We start from the raw sequence: 24027 nt of genomic DNA on the forward strand, positions 1-24027 counted from the left end.
ATGGCTTCATGCAGCCTACTCATGCATCCCTAATCTCTGACACTGTACCCTTGATAAGTGTAATGAGGGTTCTGGGAACTGACACATCTACAACCTGTGGCATAGGAGATGAACCATTTACAATTTCCCTGTGTCCATTACAAACATATGTCCTAAACGAAGTATGATTGTCTTGTTCCACATCCCATTGTGTAACTTAAACATGATGTGCATTACAGCGGAGGTGTGCTTCACATGGATGGGGAGTTTATTACATACAGGGTGAAGTGTTAGGGTTACATACCTGTCTCTCCAGCATGTCCTACTTATACCACAGTCAAGGTGCAGCTGTGTAAAACAGGTACTTCTCATGCTAGTCCCATCTTGGATGTGCAGGTGGTACACCATGGAATCTGACACCTCCCTGTATGGCAGCCATATACCTCCCCACCAAAGCATGTAGGAGACAGAATACACAGTTATGGCCTACATACGGTCTGCTTTGGGCATGTTATCTACACTGTGTATTGTATTACTGTGGGACCTCTCTGGCTGTTACAGGTATGAGATATGCCTGTGTACTTACATACTAAAGGTGGTATTGCACTCAATTATTGGTGTGATGAGTGCCACATACAGTGCAACAATGACATTCTGGGATTTACATGCCATACCATTCTCTATAGGTTGTGCAACAGTGCATGAAATCCCCCACATCTTATCGACCAGTGAAAGTCAAAGGCTAGATCACTCTCTATGTCCATAAATCCCTGACTAATGGGTCAACTGTTGGAGGTGTGCGGACAAAACAATATTTTCCAAGGGGTGGATGACTACCAAAAGTATAGTATTATGCATTCCTTGGCATGTAGTATTTGTCAATAGCTCTAACAACAACTGAATGTGTGGGTCAGCCCATCCTGGATAACTGTTGGTTCTGTGTGGGATTCAGTGACAGCTCCTAATTTGCAATCATCTGCAAATGTAGCCAGTCTGAGGTCACTGACAGTAGCCATGACTGCAGAGAAGGGGAATGTCTAGGAGAGGTAGTCCCAGGAATGATATGCATGGGTTGTCCACTGGTGACTGGTCTCATTGTAGCGGTGGCCTACACAATCCTATCTTCATGGGTAATGAGTGTCAGACACTTGGCTATCCAGCGGCTGACATACTAGCTTGTAAATAACCTGTACAGTGTTTCCACAATGCCTGATGGCCTAATCTTGTCAAATGCCTTCTCAGGCCAGGGTAGGTGGAGTGAGTCATTTTCTCCTCATCCATTGCATAGTGTTACACTCAATGAGACCCACTGCTTAGGGTAGGCATGATCTGACCTTGAACAAAATAATCTGGGTGTGGGCCAGTGTCTGCAGGTATACTACATTGTTACTGATCATTTCCATGATAAGTCTTTTCATGGCTTTAAATGTAAGACTGCTGAGACATCTGGGGACACTGCTTGTCACTGCATGCTACATGTCCTGTGTGCAACTAAGTATTACAGTTCATTCCATTATAGTTTCTAAGAAGGCAGTCATCCAACACATCTGTGTCTGTACAGAGCATAGGCAAACAGTGTGTGTGTGTGTGTGTGTGTGTGTGTGTGTGTGTGTGTGTGTGTGTGGGGGCGGTCATACGTACATCCTATGAAAGGTAAGGAGAGAGTGTTTACTCAGTTATTCTGCAGTAGCTCACCACTCAAGCAGTCTGTACTGCGATGACACAATTATCTTGTGAAGAATGCTGACAGGAGGGGAGTCCCCTGAATTGCTGGTGCCTGGCTACTACTACTACTGCTGGTCTCACCACAACCACTCTCTATTGGGATACCATGCTCCTGCACTTTGTCTCTCACCAAAAGCAAAGCATTAGTACCATGTTCCACATAAGGAGTAGGCCACAACCTGGTTGCTCATCCACATAGTTGTCTCACATCATGCAAGGCTCTGTAGGCTTTATATACCCTTTTTCAGGTAGATGCCTTGATTAGCAATCAGAGCAATCATTTCAGTTTGGCACGTACTATGTATTGTATTCTAGGATTGTTAGGATTTCACTAGGGTACCGAGTGGATGGTGAGTCAGAGCACAGCTGCAGAGTCACAATATGATGTTCAATGTCCAGTGATAAAGATGTCCAAGGTTGCTCGAGCAGTGATCCCTGTTAGATGACAATTTCACAGCAATTCATGCAGCCTGACCTTCAACAGCTTCATGGTGCAATTCTGCATGACATGGATCTGAGTCACTGCAGAGGGGTGGCCACCTTTGGCCAAAGTGTATGTACCCACACATGTCCTATGTATGTCATACTGTGCATTTATGTAACTGAAACATATGTCTGTGTTCTCAAGTCATATCACACAACATCCAGTGTGCTGTCTGGTTGCTTGAAAGGCAGTGTAGACTAGCAAGGACAGTGTAATGACTGCAAAGCTGAGTAGGTTCTCTGTGTATGCATGGACATCCACATCTTCACTGCAAGGAGTGCCTACAGACAGTGTGTTTGAGGCGGTCAACCCCAGGGTGTAGCAGCATGACCTTGACTTTGCTGGAGTTGTACATTGTCACAATTGTAGGTATGCTATTCCGACCATGCCTAATAATGAGATTATGGTTAGTCCAAGTCCCACATGACTGGCAAAGCATTGTACTCACTCAACTATGTTATGGCACACTGTCATGTGTTGTGTTACTTTAGGAGAACTACATAAAGGTGATAACATGTTACATTTCAGCATCTGTCAGATCACTGCCTAACGATGACCTGCTGTGATGTACACACAAGCAATACTCTATTACTAATGGAATTATCAGTGACCACTATGGAGATGTAGAAAGTCTCCCCACATCTATACTGCTATGCTACACAAACAAAACATGTGATAGATGTGACTATATAACAAACCTTGACTCCATGCTGCCTCACACACCAGTCAGCCCATTTGACAATGAGCAGTATGACAACATGCACACCTCACCATGTACCCCACCCAGACCCACATCACACACAACTGCTTGTGTGGAGCTCCTTACCAAACACATACAGAAAGAACAGATACCTCAGAAACCCAATTGCAAGCTCAGTACACATACTCATATCTCTGCAGAAAACAGTACACATAATAGCTCATGCACCACTGTCTCACCAGTCACACACACAAACACAACTCACAAACACAAACTCAAACTTATTATTCATAGATGATCACATCATGAGACACACTGATGTCCCTCTCACAAGGCTACACATAAGAAAGATCACAGTTAGTGGTTTGTGAGGTACCAGGATATGCCATACCACACATGCATGCAGGTCTGTCAACATCAGGTACTGTTATGATATCACAGTTCTTGTTGGCGTGTACAGCTTGAGAGAGACCTCAACAGACAGTATGCAGACACATGACTGAGCTTACAGACTCTGTGTTTCCAGCAGATATGCTCATAGCCTTCAGCTGCATCACACGTTCACCTACAATGATGGCTCACTACACAAGGAACATGACTGAAGTCAATAATTAGCTTATCATGTGGTGTCATTTTAAGGGGACCCAGTACATGTCAGCCTGGGATGAATTGCTCGACAGACCTCGATGCTTTGCAGAGATGGTGTTCATCTGTCAACCCCTGGGAGTTTGTGTAGTGGTCAAGGCTGCTGACATCCCCATAGTGCTTCTTATAGGTGGTGTCTCATGGGTAAACATTCTACAGAGGAAACGCCATTCTCAATCAACATTGTGGTTATGCTGGTACACACTAAGAATGCCAACACTAAACTCCACTCACTGAAAGGTATCCCCACCTTGGAAGATGTCATCATTTGCACAGTCACGCACACCAGGTTCAATGCTGTGGGTAGCACCACAGTCATACCAGGCTACATGTCCTTCCACAAGGTTCAGAACTCAAACTGACAGTGTGCCAGGTAATGCAGGTGATGCATCCATAGTCATTAAAGATAGATACACATCCAGATTGGTTAAACAGCATGATTTCTTGGAAACACTACAGGTGCTATTCAGTGCTGGTAGGGAACTTAATGAAGACATTACCAGCTACAGGGACAACTTCATGGATCAGGACACCTGTTGTGCTTACTTGAATCTAGTTGTGTCTCCCAAGCTACATCACAAAACCATGGTATGCGGTAACTTTACTGACCACCAACTCTTGCTGGTTACTCATGCTCAAACTCACTTGGCCAAAAGTTAGCCCATGTCTTTAAAGACAATGCCCTGAACCAGTGAAGTGACATCCCCACAAGTGGAGCCGATGTACTTCATCAGGTGCTTACCAATATAGGTGACCAGTGTAGCACCTGCACTGTGAGATCATCCCTGGTAAGATCTGACCACAAATCAGTCTCCTTAAATCTAAGACTCACACCTGAACCCCCTCCTTCAGCAACCACAGTACTTATCTTCAGCAAAGCAAAGGATAACCTCCTATGGGAAGGTATAAGTAGAGTGACTGCACCTCCACCCTCAGATGGGACAGGCAAGTATGCCGATCTCTACACCAATGCTTTATGCAACTACCTGTACAACTGCATAGACTCAGCTGTACCTGGTAGGAGGACAAGAAGCCCTGCATGGCACAGCAAACTGGGAGCAGTCATATAATCTCTCAGTTATGTCAATCTCCTACAAGAGGGTCTTCATGAACATATGCTTGTTCGCCGTAACCTCATGCAAATGTGTATGTAGTATCATTTCCATTGGTAACAGCAATATTCCTGGTAAGTAGCACAACATTAGGGACATCTACTGTACATACTCAGGGGTGATGGACCTGGCCACACAGGCATGGCCACACAGGTTTATACCTACTTTAACATAGATCCCCATGTCTCCTCAGTGGTAAGAAGGGTAATCTATCATGCTCATGTCATTAGTGAGAGTGCCGTCATCCGATAATGTACTTATAACCTCCGTGTACTCTTCCTTCAGCATGCCAATATTTCAGTGCAATGGCCATTTTGTCATGTACCTTTCCAAACACCAGTGGCACCTGCATACAACACAAAGGTTCCTCACAGGGTAACCTCAATTCCCCAGTATCTGTCCTACAGGGATCACGTGAAATAACTGTCATTGTAGCTTGCATCATATAGACTACTCAGAAGTGACTTCTGCCTTGCATACAGGGCAATGTCTGACCTGCTGTATTGGAAATGCTACATATCTGTAGGTAGAATGATACAAGGATTACCCACTGTAAGGACATTACCTGGTATGTGACATTACTAACACATGCTGGTGGAGGAGATATGTCTACCACACTTTCACAAGCCATTGACAAACACTCCCACCTAATGACAAACAGTGCACCTCATTGGCCCACCGCAGATGCAATCTGTATGATTCTGGATGAATGTCATGTCACCACAGGGCTTCTGCGTTTGTCCCTCGTGGACAGGGGCACTATGTTCTGATTGTGAAAATAAGGGTAAGAAGATACCTAGGATTGTATGGGACCCAGGGCCATTAGGCTACTAAAGTACAATGATCCTATGATCCCATACGCTGATGTAAAATGCTCTAACATCTACACACACACACACACACACACACACACACACACACACACACACACACACACACACACACACACACACACACACACCTGGCTACAGTGAGAACAGTACAACTACCAATTAATATGTATAGAACACTGCATAGCAGACATCCTCCAAGTTGGCTGCAATTAGATTAGAACTCCTACCTATCTAATGGCACACACTGCAGATCACAGTACTTAATGCACATGCCACAGCACAAGTGTGCTATTAACATTTGCTGTGGTCAGGACTTTGGAGGCACACATCACTTGCTACAACAAAAATACTGCAAAATGCTACCCCCTGCTAAGTCAGTGTGGTGATCATATTTATTTTGCAGGGAGATTTGTGTGCATACACACACACACACACACACACACACACACACACACACACACACACACACACACACACACACACACACCAAGTGGGCTGGAGTGAGATTAGAACCTCTATCTATCTAGTTTTACACACTACAGATCACAGTATATGGCTGATGTCTGTTTTATACATGACTGCAGGTGACTATTTGTGGAGTACATAAACTAGGCTTGTGTTGAACAGTGCAGCGTGTGTGAGCTGCAGAGTGACATTGTTTCTCAACTGTTCTCTGCATCTAGTAGACTAGCAGTCAGATAACATTTTTTTATCTTAGCTATGAGTCTACAGTAGCCATTTTGGCCATATGTGGCTGTTTGCATGTGGATGGGCAAGCATGTGGTCAAAAACAATGTGCCCTGTCAATACGTGCATAGACAACACGCTACATAACACCATCTGTTCACCTATTGGTGTATGTGTGGTGACATCCAGCAGGCACAGGGGGCTGTATGGAGGTGCATTATCTATTGTTGAGTCCTTACATTTGATTCTTTGAGCAACATTATATATATATATATATATATATATATATATATATATATGCCATAGTGCAGTTTTAATCACCATTATCAGGGTATGTAGGACAATACAGACATACACAGACATATCAACAAATATGTTTATGTAGATAACAAGGATGTAAATATACATGGAGGGGTGTGTGTGTGTGTGTGTGTGTGTGTGTGTGTGTGTGTGTGTGTGTGTGTGTGTGTGTGTGTGTGTGTGTGTGTGTGTGTGTATGATATATGTATATGTGTTATGTAGATGTGTGGGGAGAGACACAGATGAATGTGTATATATGTGTATGTATATATATATATATATATATATATATATATATATATATATATGTGTGTGTGTGTGTATAAAGAGATTTATATGTACATATAGGGATATATATGTCTCTATAGGGAGAGTGAGATACTGACAAACAGATATGTATATATATATGTATGTATCTGCAGACATATCTATATATAATGTCATTGAGTGGGATCACCTGCCCTCTCATGATTGGCAGTAGAGTTTTACAGTGTCAAGTTGCCAGCTCACACACACACACACACACACACACACACACACACACACACACACACACACACACACACACTCATGCCTACAGCCAATTTAGAGTGTCCAATCCAACTACAGCATGTTTTTGGGATGTGGGAGGAAACCAGAGCACATGGAGGAAACCCATGCAACCACAGGGAGGCCATGCAGACTCTGCACAGAAGGCACCCCAGCAGAGGATCGAATCGGAGAACCTCTTGCTGTGAGGCGACAATGCTAACCGCTGCACCACCATGGCAGCCCTAAAGTAATAATACCTCACATCCAAAATAAGTAGTTACTTCTAGATTAGAACCATGAATGCCACCAGACAAGCTAATTGCCCTAGTCCTTTGAACCACACAAGCTGCTTGATAGACAGGGATCATTCATCACACAATCAACTGAATAAATAGGAATATTGTTATTCCTGCGCCAAGTAATAATACAATGAATGTTCAATTTCTATGTTACTGTCCTGAGATTGCCTGGAATGCTGATATACCATTAATGAGTTTCTGTTACAGAAGTTACAAGGGAACACTACTGTATTGGGGTGGTGGAACACCACCACATATTCTGCTGGGATACATGATAGTCTGACTATCATGTCACCCCACTGTCTAACACCCCACTGTCTAACATCTCCCTTGAATGATGTACCAGCAATCTGTGGCAGTAGGACTGCATGTCTGTTCCATGCATGAGGCCTAGTGAATAGTCATGGAAACATGATAGTGGAATGGGTATCTGTAGTCCCATGTGGATGTAATTTCTGTCCAGTAACCCACTATATTTACTTGTATAATATACCAGATCCATACATACAATGCCATATCATAATAAACCTTATGAGTACTGTGTAGGTTATGGACTTACCTTGCAAATGCAGTGGCTGACACAACTGGAGTTCAGGGTTGACTCTGTCAGATGCAAGCAGTACACAGCCAATACATGAGTAGGTACAGGATGTGTGGGTTGCCTGTTATCATTTTTAATTTCTGTATGTGAGTAGGAGTAAGGTGTCAGTCCCTAGGTCCCTAGTTTGTCAGTGAATGCGCTATGTGTTGCCTCTTAGCCAAAGCCAGGGCGTACTGAGAAAGCCTTCATCTGCCTACAGGGACATCAGCAGGGCTTCCCCCTGCGAGTCCTCCTGTGACTGTGGCTGTGGTGATCTAGGCACTGGTGGGGGACTATGTATCCCATCCCTTTGCTGTTTCTACTGCAGCTGTTTCTGCAGGATCAGACTGTGTAGCATAGCACATACTGTGAGTATGTATGCACATGTGGCTGGAGAATACTGCAGAGCTTCACTATATATATCTAAGCACTGGAACAGTGACTTCAACAGCCAAAACACATGCACTATGATGCTCCTAGTTTGTGCGTGTGCCTCATTATGGCATTCTTCTGTGGGTGTGTGTGCATTTCTGATGGGTGTCATCATCCACGGTTCCAGGGCATAGCCAGCATCCCCCAATAAATGGCCATGTGGGATGTCCCCTCAGCAAACATTTGGTACAGCTTTGATGCATGCCAGATATGGGAGTCGTGATAACTGCCACGGCTACAAGCACACACATTCAGGATACTCCCCTAGGCATTTCACATGATCTGGCAATTCATGGAGTGGTACCCCTTGCAGTTAATGTAGATTCTACCCTGCTCATCAGGTGGTGCCTTGATGTGTAGATGGGTACAATCTATGGCACCCAGTAACTCAGGGTTGTGTGTTACATGGTAGAACTGTTGCATAATGCTGGCCCTCGCCACAGAGGAGAGGGGGAAAGATATGTGTTCACTGGCATGTGGCAGCATATCATCCAGGAACTGTTGTAGTATTCTGGATTCAGATGCCTGTGATACCCCTATCATGTCCACAGCTGGTCTTTGAAAAATACTTGTAGCTAGTATCCAAAGGACTAGACATACCTTTGTTTCCACTGGGATAGGTTCCCTTTTGTTGGCTCTGGCTCTGAGTTGAGGGCTGCAGAACTCAGTGAGTTGTTGTACTATGTCCCTGTCCACCCTGTAGTGCCCTACAATCTCCAGCTCATGTAACTCTTGGAAGGTTACCCTGAGCCTGAACACTCTTCTCCTTCTCTGTCTAGGCCTACTGTCAGCAGCACCAGCAGCACTGACTTCAGCATCTAGCATATACAGATGTAGCAGACCTGCAGCAGACCTTAGCATTATCTCAGTTAAAATTCCAAAGTCTGAACACCAATGGTCCAGGGTACTGGGGGAAAAACAAAATGCAGCATGTATACATACATTATACAGGTCTGATGTAGGTACAGCCAGTGTGATTGGCTAGTTATTATGCATTTCACCTGCCTAGAATGTAATTAACATCATTTAAAGGCCCTACTTTAGTGCACGCCACAGAGTTGTGTGTCATGTAGCATACCTTATACGCAATAATAAATATTCATTGGATATATCTGCTTTCCATTCATTGCTGCCTGTTGATATCATCGCTGTCACATGAATGGTGTGCCACATGGACACATTCAGCTATGCTCCGCACTGCACAAGACAGCTTAGACAAAAGTCAAAATCAATAATTGAATATATCTGGTTTTAATTGTTTGCTGCCTACATCATCACTGTTACCCAAGTGGTCTTTCCACGTGAACACGCTCAGCTATGAGGCACACATCACAAACATGCTCAGCAAAACTTAAACAATCATAACAGTGACTGGGCACACACCCTTGCTGGCATCCACATCCAGTGGAAATATCAACATGATGTGGGAGCCTACACAGACTGGCTATGCAAACATGATTACTCCATTTTTGCTGACAGCCTGGAAACTACATGGTTCAGAGCCATATGAACTGGGGAACAGCACCAATGCACCACTGCATGGCACAAATGCAGGGACCTAATACATTTCTGACATATATTATAAAATGCACTTTTTTGACTTTTCTTGTATTAAGCATGTTTGTACACTGAGGCGAGTAGTGCAAACAAGCTGAGATTATTAAAAACTTATTATTATTTTAACTTATCCCCTTCCTCTTTCTGGCATCCACAACATTAGTTTTGCACATATCTGTATGTGGTCAAACATTTCAGGGGGTGTATGGCCATATTTCTGTTGTTTTACATCCCCTTTTGTCTGTGTAGACTCCTGTACATGGAAAAATTCCATACACACTACGGACACTGACTCTGGGTATACACGGATGCCTTTCTACTTGTTGGATCCCTCAACCTGCCTCATTTACATCGGATTCACCTATTTATCGGGTAATTTGCTTTCCTCTGTATTTTCCCTGTTTGGGTGTGTGCGCTACTAAGAGGTGCTTACTGAATCTAATAAAACTCACGTTAGTGTACGCATCGCTGAGTGATGCATACACAAAAAAAATCATGTAGGCTTTACTGAATTCTCCTGCAAGTTTCTTTGGAGATGAGGCTTACCTCCAATGCTCTGGTGTGTACTATGTGCTTCAGTTGATCTAGGGGGAATTATCAATGCCCACTGTAGAAAAATATGCTGCAACATGTGTATTTATGAATTTAATTAATATTTTTTGTATTATGACAATATATTTTGTATTATTAATTGTTTGATTAATAAATCCAATATATACTTATTATGAACACATTATAAGTGTATGGAACAGATCTCTTTTCTAGAAAACTAGTGACCATATAAGAGCAAGATAACATTGCTGTCTCAACATTTCAGTTTCTCATGGACAACCGTTAAAGTTAGAGATTCCTCCAGACAGGATGTTTTATATAAAATATATATAGATACACGTGGTGATCAGACCTCCCAACCGTTCTGAATTACTTGGTTTTTACCGAGTTTTGGGGTCCAAATGAAGGGGTGCCACGATTCCCGAGTGGCACCCCCTCAGTTCCGATTATTTTTGCCTTTTTTTAAATTTTTGCGATGTAATGGCGTCAGCTCCGTCAGGCTACCAGCCAGTCGGAGTTGAGCTCAAGGAGCTCACATCATCATTCGGCTGGCGGCCAGGAAGCGGCGGGAATGGGGAACAGCAGAAACGGCGGCTGGGAATGGAACATGAAGCTGAAAAGGCAGAGATTGCGAGCTGGGAACTACTCAGGGCAGAAGGAAGAGTTTGTGAGCAACAACAGCGGGGGTAAGGAACCACACTCGTTATTCAGGGGTGTGTGTGTGTGTGTGTGTGTGTGTGTGTGTGTGTGTGTGTGTGTGTGTGTGTGTGTGTGTGGCTACATCAAGTAGAACAGGCTACCGATTACAGCTGCAGTCCTGTAGACCATGATTTGCAAACACCTGATAACTAAGTGACCTTAAAACCAATCATTTATTTTCTTGTGCATAATGCTTTGACTAGCTAGCCCTCTATGATCCTTTCTTTTACTTGCACCATCCTATTTAGTGATGTTACCAGCTGCTCACAAGTTGTAATGCAGATTGGAACAAAATACATGTGTACAAACAGTGACAAAAATTTGATTAAATCCACTGGTTTGTGACATAGGTTTCTGAATACTAAGCTGTTTTCTCTCTCAAGCTGTAATCAAGGTACAGGCCCACACAGCTATACTACCAGCATGTGGTTTAAACACAGTAAATCATAAAAGATCTGGCAGCAAACTGTCTTCCCTCTGCAGGAGTATTAGTTTTTCTGCCAGTTTTTATTTATAGACCAAGAAAGACATACTCTAGTAGTACTGAAGAATATGCATTTGTTTATTAACTAACTCATTAACAGAGTAGATCCAATGAGACTAAGGATCCATTTTCAAGAGGTTCATAGAGGCACAAGAAAGTTCTGTAACTTGATTATTTCATGATATATCACATGACAGATATAATGTAGTGATCTTGTTTTTTTCTGCATTTTACTGCTGTGACTTTTTCAGTGAATCTGCTAGCTTTAATAAATACGCACGAAATTTATCATTGTTCTTTTTATATCAACTAGAAAAGGGCCACTGTAGTATACCCTACTTACCTGTTAACAAATACAAAAATCATATCATTTAGAAAGCTGTACTGATTCAAGTAGTATCTCTTGCTTTGCAGCCTCACAACACAGACACTATGCCATATGATAATATAATAATGATGTAGTTATATAATCATACATGTATGTGTGACAGATGTTTTTAATTCTTGTGTTTGATATCAAATGTAATTTTTCTTGAATTTCCCACAGGCTGAGCCTGAAACAGGTCCTAATGGGTCAGTGTTCTACCCTGCTAAACAAATCTAAATATAAATAAATTAAATAAATAAGAGGAAGCCGCTTTTCTTGGCGACTTTATAAATTCTCTACAATTGAGTGGCTCTTGCCTTATTCATACAAAGCAAAGTACTTTTATTGAAAAATCAAACTTTTAAAAACTGTTTAAAGTACACTGCTGTATCTGTATTTTTAACTTTGTTTGTGGTAGCATTACACTCTGGCCAGATGCATTTTCTTTAGACGTGGTGTGGATTTCAATGCTGTTTCAATGAATGAGAGTTTCAAGGGCAAAGAGGTTTTAATGTCAAACCTATTTTCATTGTGAGACAGTATTGCTTTGTTTCCCAGATGATGTCTTTTAGTGTTTCTGCACTGTTGCGCTGTAAAATGTAAAAATAAAATCCAAATCATTGTAGAAGTAAAGCAGTATGCATACATTAGTGTTTATGATAAATGGGGCGAAATAGCCAGGTAACTGGACATTGGAATGGCTGCAGGGGGACTCTGGTGCCATGTTTTGCTTGTCTGCTCTTCAGTTTGCGTTCGAAAGTTGGTATCCCACAATTCCATTGGAGTGGGCGGGGTAACATAATTATGTATGCAAAATAGATGTTAATCAGCGTACAGATTTGTACATATTTTTCATGGGCTTGTCCAGATTTTTAATGTTTCCAGGTTGAGAGGTATGGTGGTGATTATGTTTTAAAAGAGTTACATTTCCTGAATTAATAGGAAGATTATACTAAATAAGCTGCTTTTGTATTCAATAACATAAATGGGAAGGTAGTATTGTATTTCTGAGAAGGAAGAAACAAATATCCTAAGCATATAATACTATGATCAATTGTAAATGTAATATCTTTCCTGGGACACTGAAATGGGAAACTGCTATTAATAATAATAACACTTTAGAAGTTTAGAAAGACAATATAAAACCAATACAGAAATGTTGTAGTTCCATTAGGAATGATTCAATCAAATACAGAATTGTATATGGTATTTATTATTCGGCACACAGAATGTGTATTATGAACCCCTCATTTTCCAAATGCTGGCATTATCATTTTAATAATATCAGTTTCGTTCACTGCTGGTGGCTTTGTCCACCTTATACAAGAATGCTAGAAACTCAAACAAAAATAAATACAAATTGTGGTGGCATTAATAACTATTGAATACTATCCGTTGAGCATGCTTTCCCAAATATCATTCAAACAGAATAATGTTTGCTACTATGATTACTAAAAGACATATTTTGGACAACCAGAAAGCTGCTATTTTATGTTTCACAGCATAATTATAGTTATATTATACACACTGATACAACTGTAAGTTTGCATGCTTGTTTTTGTAGAATAAAAAGTACATAATGATGTTTGCAGAGAATCAATAAAAGGAACAATGTTGAACATACTTCATATTTCTCTTTCCAGTACTGATACTGATCTTTACCTTTCAAGCAGTCACCCCTCCCAGTTAAGTTAGTAGCAACCCTCAAGGAGACACCTCTCTATTAATTTAGTACCACCCTCAAAGACAAAGTACACCCAACAAAAGATTGTAAGATCTGCCCTGCCAAGATTTTACAAGACTGTGCCATCAGAAGTATGAAACAAAGTGCACCTGGGAGGAATCAGAAACATGTTACTAAGTCCCAGCTGCAGTACTGCCCTGTGAGACAGCATATGTTTTAGACAGAACCACATGAAAAATGATAAAGCAGAAAGAAAAAACATTATTTTGGGGTCATCTTCCTCCTCCTCTTCTGAGTATAGTAACAAATACTATGACATTTGAATGCATTTTATTTTCAAGTTTGAACAAAACAATGTACATATCAATGTTTCTTCTTTTTTTCTCATTTATTGTTGCAAAAGGGCATTTTATAACAAATATGGAAAAAAGGTAATTTTATCTGTGCAATGAGGATATCTGTATTTTATACCTGCTAGCTCAGTAAGAATTGTATGAATATTTTAATAAGAACTCTGAAAGGGGAATTATATATGGCTTTTTATACACAGGTGCTAAATGCAAGGTTTCACATGCATTTCATCTTCATAGTCTGGAATTTAAAATTATATATTGTTTCCAATAAGTGTAAGTACATGACTTCTGCTCAGGACACTGAATACAACACACATCCAGAATATATATATACTAAGGTGTCATTACATCAGATGTAAACATCATACATATTTCAAAAGGAAAGGCAACATTTCTGTCACTGCAAATATGCCAGGATATGAACTCTATCTGCTGAGAAAAACAATATGCTGCAGTCAAAAATCAGGACTGAGATGCAGTGGTATCTCTAAGGTTAGAATGGCAGTCATAGAAATACTGTGTACCTAACTGCCCAATAATAGTTCTGAGAAAGTTGTATCAAAAGATCTCAAAGGATTGTGAAGTATGATTTCTACTCAGACTGCAGCATACAGTACATAGCTACTTTACTGGTTTATCATTATACTGGAAGTAACAATCTTACACATTTCTCTTGAGTATGGAAGTTTTTGTCACTGCCCCCACATTTAGTGCTTTATGGTGCATTACTTTCAGATAAAGCTGTATGTGTGCCTGCGTTCCTGTAATCATCAACAAAGTAAATTTTGTAGCTATAGGTCATGACATATTACTAGGAGAAATGTGCTGGTCTGCTTCAAAAGGGTTCAAGATCCAACATTTCTAGGTACCACTAGTAGTAGTAGTATATAACCATTTGATAAACATGTACACTTTTATTTTAGTTTTTGGTCAGGCTGACAAACTTACTATATGTCTATATAAGCCATTAGTGTTTTCTTGTAAAATGAGTAAAAAGTTGATGATTTCTATAATTCTAAATTTCACAAGAAAATAAATATATTTTACTCCTTCTGATAGGCATGCACATATATAAATGTTGCTATTAGAACATACAATCTACAGAATAAGTCTGACCATCCAAGTGTCTTGTCCTAAATAGTTTATAAAAAATATATTTACATGGTAGAGAGATATTTGTGAGATTTTCAAACTGACAACTACAACATTTGCAAAAAACAATCATTTGAAAAACAAATATAGCTTTCAGTTCTCTTCAGAGTAGCAAATATACAACAAAACATAATATTGCAGCAACTACAGACCTAAAAAGAATATGAATTTTTGTATAAAACTGATATTTGTATTCTTTTTATATGTTTTCCAATAAAAGTAACACCAAAATGATTATTTTCATTAAAATTCAAGCTACGGTTGCTTCTATACTACTTATCTTATTTATCTGGGGACTAGGTTAGTGGTCTGGTACATGACCTTTTCAACCACGACCGGTATCAATGGCCAAAAGATACAAAAAAAAATAAGATACAAAAAAAAAATATTTGCAAAACTCTAGTACTGCATTAATGAGTATCTTACAAATACTTACCATAAAATGCTAAGAAAGGAAAATTATACTTTTCAGATGTACAATCCAATCTAATCAAAACTGTTATACAGTATAACATGGACAAGATAATAAACAATACAAAAATAAAAGGTAGATGACAAAGGGAAGACAGGAGGAAGTGGTGAGAGCAACAGTTGGAGTAACTCTAATAACATTATCTGAAGGACTAATACTTGAAATATTTTATTTTAAAGAGGAATATTGTATCAAGTACTTAAGAGCTCAGTTAATTTAACAGAGATTTAATTACTGCAAAACATATTTCATATTACATACCACTTTCCATCGATCCTTTACCACGTAGTTCACTGGCAGAATGTCTGCCTGTTCAGCCCCTCCACTCATGTTCAATTCTTCCCGCACTGCTGCTGCTAGGCACTGGATCTGCCAGCCTGAGAGAATCCGGCTCGACCCCGATTTAAACGGTCCATTTATCTGTGGAAAACATAACAGCAGATATCAATCCTGTGTCCTTGTGAACTCCATTCCCTACCCACTTTAGTAAGGAAGTACAGGCAGAACTATAACGCTGAATGCAGGCCTATACAGCCAAGCAAAGTTTGCACCAAACAGTAAAGCTGTGCACAGCCAGTTCTTTAGCTTATCTAAGAATATCATCCATTATCCTAATAAGAATTTGTATCATGCAAGGTACTACCCAGCTTGTCAAGAATATCTTAAATGCCAACTCAAAATGGCAGTAAGAACAACAGCAAGCCATGCTGGTTGAAGTTTCCTAAAACCACATAGTAGCAGAATAAATTACATAATAGTATGCCTAGAATGTCTGTTTAAACATAATAACTACCTAGGTGTTTGTTATGTATTTCTACCTTGATACCATAGTAAATCCTGAACAGTGCAATTCTGCGGTTAAAAGACTAATAAGTATATAAGAAATCACAAAAATGAAGTAAAGTACGTCTTTTTCATTTCTTCACAGCTACTGAGCCGCATAATTTAGTCCACAGCAAGACCACTGTCCCTAAAATAGGTATACCATACTTAAGGTAACTCCTCCTCCACCATGACTTCAGATATATATATATATATATATATATATATATATATATATATATATATATATATATATATAAGCTAGGAACTATGTTTTATTCCAGATGCTGTCTGCTTTCAAGACAGAAGTGTCGACGTTGAATTCACGTTCCAATGTTGTGGGATAAAATGCCAAACACTGTCTCCAGGGCTAACATACAACATGGAAAATGATTGTTTGCCTGTATCTCCTAAAGGACCTCATGACAGAACTAAACCAAATCAATCATAGCTGAGCTATGAAGTGAAAATGACATGATGATCAGAAAGCCTGAAATACAGAATCAAGAGATAAGCTATAGGTTGATTACAAAGGCAATCACTGACTTTATGTACCATAAAGGATCAAAGGATTATATCTGCAATCATTAATCAGCCCTTTGGATGGATGAAACACAACTAAACAACTAAATAACATTGAGGTACACAAAAACAACACTAATTTGCTTGTTGCCTTAACAACTTAAAGTAGCAAAATGTGATGTAGTGTAGTACGCAGAATACAAATAGCCAAAATGACAATAAAATAGAATCTAGGATAAAATGGGGCTTATTAAATCTCATATGCATAATGGATGCACCCCACAACATATCATTCCACTAAAATACATGATGAAAGGGCTCTGATGATTTAATATAACGTGCAATATAAATGAAACATTACATCATCTAATATATGTAATTAAAAAAATCCATCCAAAGATAATGGAAGAATTATATTGCTCATCTTAGTTACTAACAAAAAGGTAAACTATGCAATGACAAAAACATGTCTGATCTCAACTATCATTAAACAAATAGGGGGTAGAAGCTTTTACCACTTGGCCATGACACTCTGTACATTGCTGAAACTACTGATAACCTGCAACTTCATGTTACCAAAAATTCTACTTCTTCTTATGATAAAATGATGAAAGATGAAGAATTAGCTCCAATCTTATCCTAACTCAAGCACAGAAAAGAGTTATGTCTGACCAGTCATAAGTACAGAAGGACAACTAATGTCAGCTGTCATAAACTGCAAGAATAAAAGGCCACGCCAGCCTAATCTAAAACATGAATGAAAGGACTAATATTACCTCAGCTGCCCTAAGCAGCAGAATGAAACAGCCAGATCTGACCACAGTCAGTTAAAAGTACAGCATGAAAGAATTGTACTCAATTTTAGGCATCCTAAGATTCTGAACTGAAAATGAAAAGATGCCTGGTTGACATCATCATTAAGCATAGAATCAACAGACTAAATGGCATGCCAACTCACAGTCATATGATAAATAGACCATGTCTGGCTTAAATGTACACTATGGAGTCTAAGCATTAGCTTAACTGAGAATGCCTGAACTATTAAAGTTTTCTCAAATGCAACAGCCACCAAATTGCGCTACACAACATCATACAGCAGACTTCAAAATACTCATAAAAAAACACTGTATGGAACATAAGATTATTTCATAACCTTAAAAGAATTAGTGCCTCGACAAACTGCCTTCTTGGTTAATTCACAGTAACTACAAACATTCACATTATAGCAACACTACGTCCACTATCCACCAAGAAAAATAACAGGGAGAGGGAAGGAGAGGATTTGGAAAATTCCAGTAAATACATCACTGGATTTCATAATAAATATTTGTGATTTAATTCATTATTCATGTCATTAGGGTACACGGTATTAAAAATAAAATGCATTTGTTCCCATAATAAAATATTAGAAATATTCAAGTAGAAATAGTTATTTCTACCTTCATAAATAATAAAAATCTCAAATTTCCAAAATCACTACTGTTGCAAAAGAAATAGTTGTTGCAGCATTTTTAATATCCCCCAGATGTTCTAAAATCCATAGTCCAATCATTCTAATAGTCTAATACATTTCTTACAAGGAGACTTCAGAGCATAAACAACACTAGAATAACATCCTTGATGTGCATTAACAAAAAAGCCTTTCCGCATTTATATTATGAAACATATAATCTTTGTACGGACAAACACTGGAGGCTTTACAGTCAGAAATAGTAATGTGTGTGGAACCATTAATAGAAATAATATCTTCTGTATATGTCTTTCTGGTGGTCTGCGGGCATAGCTGCCAAAAATAAATAAATCAGTAATCTTCACATACTTCATACCCAAAATACACTGATTTAACCCTCAAAAATATTACTATAATACATCAGATAGTTAACAGATACCTCAGCACTACAGAAGACCTCCTATCATAAGATAACATTTACAAAAACCTACAGAAACTACCTAAAGCCAAGAATTTACAAAGTTACTGCAGCCTACTGAAATCATTAGAATACAGTAACACAAGCCCAAAAAAATATGGAAAAAAGAGAACACTGAATACATGGTAGTTTAGTTTGGGTAATAATTTAAATATTTTGTATGCAGAATTACTGGACTTGATTTGGAATGATAGGAAAAGCCGCAAGTCCTTACCCTGAAGCCCTATACCTACAGCTATAAGATAGTTAATCTATTATAAATTACACTGTTGCATACAGTTCGTATACAGATATAAAAAACATACACCTACATGTGCAAGCACACACACACACACACACACACACACACACACACACACACACACACACACACACACACACACACACAGATTTACATATGGAGTCCTGTACTTTTGTTAATTTACATTTTAGTCAACTGCAAAGTTACTGATGTATTTTACTCAGTATATGAGTTAAAGCGATACAGACCAGTGTGTCTCTGCCAGATCATAGAATAGTAAGAAGATGGAAGTTTTGCTTTTTCCTCACTGTTTTGCAGTCTTGCATTTAACATATATAGATATTAAGAGAAACAGGATGGCAAAATGTCTTTCAATTATTTTAAGGTAAGTCGATGCTGTGGGTTTCGATACACAGGAGATCAAGAGAACAGTATGCACTGAGTCTGGCAATTAGCACAGAGGATTAAGGTTATGAATTGTTACCAAGCTTCTTACTGTGGTACACAGTTTCATTCCCACAGCTTTCATTTATTTACTGTGCAAATTTGAACAAGTCAGTTAATCAGACAGTGCTCTGGGGCAATTGGATCTGCACCACCTTACTAATGCCTACTAACCCCAACTCTAACTCTGCCCATAACCCTAAACCTACACCTTATCTATGAAAACTCCCTTCCATAACACCACCACTAAACAAGAAAGCTTGGACACACACACACACACACACACACACACACACACACACACACACACACACACACACACACACACACTAAACAAAATATGTCCCCTTACTTTAACCCTAACCCACCTATATACGCACAAACACTCCCACCTCCTAATCCATTAGCTTCCTAAACCCAAACTTATGTTACCTGCACATATTCAATGCTCAATTAATCTAAAATCTCAATATTTCAATGAATAGAGCAATCAACTCAGTTTCATAGTTATTCACAACATCACTGAGCATCCCATCTGACAGAATGAATGATACTCATATATGTGAGTGTGTATATGTCTCTATGTGTTTATAAGGAGACAAAAAAGAAAGAAAGAAAGAAGTTCACAACCAAGGAAGAAAAAGAAACTGATCAATGTTCATAAAGTAAAGAGAATACATACTAAAAAGGACACTACTTTGTTATGTAACACACAGGTTACAGGAGTGATATTTTTTTCTATCAGAAAACCTTCAGTCTACAGAAAAAGGTATCATTTTTCCAAAAGAGGTGGTAGAAAAAAAGAGACAAGGGGCAGGTGAAAAGAAAGAAATCAAAACTGAACGTGGAAGGATTGAAGAACATTACTGTAAGAAAAAAGAAGAGAAAGACAGATGTTGACTACATGGCTCAAGCTGTGGATTTACAATTCCAGCTGGATGAGAATATAATACACAGTGAAAACAGTGGGATTAATAAGACTAATGCTGATAAAGATCTATCCTTGTAACAATTGATAGAGCTGCTATTACTGCATTAGAAGTTGAAGATTCTTCAGAGCTAGTCAGCAAAGATATTCTTGTAATTGGAGATTAAATTATTAGAGGAAGTGATACTTACATTTGCAGAGGAGACAATGAACACTGAATAGTGTTATGTTTGCCAGGAGCAAGAATAGAAGATGTGAGACAAGCCTTGGAATGCCTTAATGTAAGGAAGTATGGATCTCTTTATATTCATGTTGGTACAAATGATCTATCCGCAAGGATTCTCTTACTGTTAACAGGTAAATGACAGTCCTCTTAGATAGTATAGCTTGTACTGGCATTATGAAGTATTTTTCACAAATCACCTATTGAAAGGGCAGTTATATCACCGTGAATGAAAAGATTTTTTTGGGTAAATACTTACATGAAAAAATTTCCTGTTTTAAAAAATGGAAATGTGTAGAGCATCCAAGCCTTTTTCTGGGCACACGTGTTCAGACAGAATGGCGTACATTTGTCAAGATCAGGGAAGAGAATTTTTGCAGCAGATATTTTGCAATATTTGACAAACACTAGGCAAGATTTTTGCCAGGTCAAAAATTTAACAGTTCACAGATAACATTTGATGCATCTCTGATGGTTGTTAATGCTATGAGCATTAATAACAAAGTTTTTTTATCGGAAAATTTGTGGAATTCATATATTTCTTGCATGAAACATAGGAGGGAAGAATAATATTAGCTGAGGGGTTAAATTTACCAGAAACAGACCGAAATAATATTGATTCAACAACATTAGTAAAGAAATTATTCACAATGTATATTCAGGAACAACAACTGCTTCAGATTGTAAAAACAACTACCAAGGAACAGAACATGCTACACATTGTTTGTGTTCCTAAAGAAATTACTGTTACTTCAAGTCAAGTTTTACCACCACTGATGTGCGATCATGGGGTTATAAAGTTAAATTTGCTGCTAGATAATTCTGCCAAACTGAAATCTAAACCAATGTACAGAAGGTTAATTACAGATTATATGGAAGCAAAACTGTTACTATGTAAAACTAACTGGAGTGAGGTGTTCAGTGGAAAAACTGCAGATGGAATGTGGAAACTTTTCAAAGAAAAATTGTTTAAGAGCAAAAAAAAAAATGCTTAACATCAGGATACAGGCATACAACGTCAGGGGATATATTTCCATAACAAGAGATCTGATTAAGGTGAGAGACAAAAAATATAAGAAACAGAAGAGAGGTCGAACTACAACTCTGAAAATTGAAATAAACAGATTAAGCATAGTATGAGACAAGATCAAGAAAAACTTGAAGAAAATTTATATAAAGTTATTCAGCATAATAGAAAACCTTTTTATAGATACATAAGACATACAAATTTATAAACTGTATGCAGATTCTGAAATGAATTCTCAGACAACAGATTATAGATATATTTACAAAATCTTATGCAAAACAGTTTGGCTCCACAAAAGGGGTGATACATTGTCCTAGTGACATCCGGGTAACCCCAGATACTGGAATCAAATTAGATTATATTGAAAAAGAACTGCACAAACTGGACTGAAACAAAGCACAGGGAGGAGACGGAATTAGTAACAATTACCTGAGAACACTTCAGCAAGAATTTACAGTACCATTATATCTATTAATCACTAGGTCTTATAAATATGGGGAGATTCCTCAAGATTGGAAACATGCACTTATTAAACCCGTCTTTAAGGGAAGGACAAACCCAGAGTCATACAGACCCTTAAGTCTACTTTCATGTTGTGGAAAAATAATGGAGAAGGTAATATTGGATAAGTTATTGTCAGAACTGGATAGGATGGGACTTGAAACCATATATCAGCATGCACATGTTGAAAATAGATCTATCACCACCTGTAACGTGATGTTTTATAACAATATAATTACAGTTATGAATGAAAACGTGTGCTGTAGTGTAATTTATATAATTTTAACTTCAGCATTTGACAGGGTCATACACAAAACACTGATCAATAAATTAGAACAACTAGATATCAATGTACTCTTCATAAGATGGATAGCTGCATGGCTTACAAACTGGACATGGCAAGTATCATACACCAACTGGACAGGTGAAATCCTTGGTTATAGTCAGGATGTCCCACAGGGCTCTGTCCTAGGCCCTTACTTGTTTAGACTGTATCTTTCAGACCTAACTTTTTCATATGGGGTGTTCTACACTCTATATGCAGATGACCTGACATTGGGTAAACTGATTACATGTGTTACAGATAATGCATGTCTGTAAAATAACTTCACTAAATTGACCATTTGGGCACAAGAGAATAATATGCTGATAATACATCAAAAATTAAGCATATGAGATTTGGGAGACATAAAGTGAAAATATTTAATACAGCACACAGTGATTGAAACTGTAAACTCATTTAAGGACCTGGGTATATGGGTAGATCTAGCTTTGGGTTTTTCTAAACATACCAACCAGTTGGCTAATGGTTAAAAACTATAGGTTGTATAAATTGTTAGTTACATTAGACCCAAACCTGAGTATCGAATAACAATAGGGAAACTCTATAAGAAAACAAGCAAGAGTAAACTGAAAAGGGTATAGCGGAAATATATCACTGACATCCATGAATGTGAAAATTTAAGTTACTACAAAAGACTAAAATATCTGAACTTGTACAGTGTGTCGTATAGATATCTAAAAGGAGATCTTATTCAGGTATATAGGGAATTTAGGAACAACTACCTCTGGAAATGTTTGGGGTTATCAAAAGTAGCAGAGAATCATCAGACAACCTATGCAGAAGATTCCCTCAGAATGGGAAGTGTACTAATTGATTCTCTGACAGAGTAGCTGATGCATAGAACAGACTACCAAATTACATTAAAGCAAATACTAGTTTAGATATTTTTAAGAACAGCCTGGACACTTATTATTGAAACATGTGTTTTGGTATATTGGCAAGCTAGAAGAGCATTAATGCCCGTTCTTGAAATATTTTTATGTATGCATGTATGTGTCTGTGTATAATATATGCAAATGTATACGGCAACATAATGTAAATATGTAGATATGTGTCTAGGGATCCACTTTTAAATGTCAAAATGCTGAAATCTCGACTTTTAAAAGAACATACCCAAAACATTGAGATTTCGGAATCTCGACATTTAAAAGTGGAGGAAAAAAAAGACAAGAGACTTGAAATAAAGTGTTTGCAGGGGGGCAAGCTCCCTGCACCCCCACACCCCCCTACTTAAATATACCAAATCTGAGATAGTGTTACAGTGAAGAGAATGGTAATGCTCCTATTGCACTTAACGTTCTCTTCACTGTAGCGCAATCTCGGAGTTGATATATTTAAGTAGTGAAATGAGAGTGCAGAGGCTTGCCTCCTAAACAGACTTTTAGTTTATTTTGTTTTGTTTTTCACTTTTAAATGTTGAG

At 38.6% G+C, this 24027-nt stretch overlaps 1 protein-coding gene across 1 annotated transcript in view; it reads right to left on the reverse strand.

Annotated features, from left to right (window-relative positions):
- TTBK1 (tau tubulin kinase 1) overlaps window positions 1–24027 on the reverse strand; it is a 1416073-nt gene that overhangs the window by 1132057 nt on the left and 259989 nt on the right. Inside the window, exon 2 of the mRNA XM_044060281.1 lies at window positions 15889–16047. Coding sequence (XP_043916216.1) covers window positions 15889–15957 — 69 coding nt within the window. The 5' untranslated portion in view covers window positions 15958–16047. The remainder of the gene's footprint in view (window positions 1–15888; window positions 16048–24027) is intronic.

The sequence above is a fragment of the Protopterus annectens genome, chromosome 1.part0 (assembly GCF_019279795.1).
Source record: "Protopterus annectens isolate FY-2018-M chromosome 1.part0, PAN1.0, whole genome shotgun sequence".
In the NCBI taxonomy this organism is placed as follows: Eukaryota; Metazoa; Chordata; order Ceratodontiformes; family Protopteridae; genus Protopterus; species Protopterus annectens.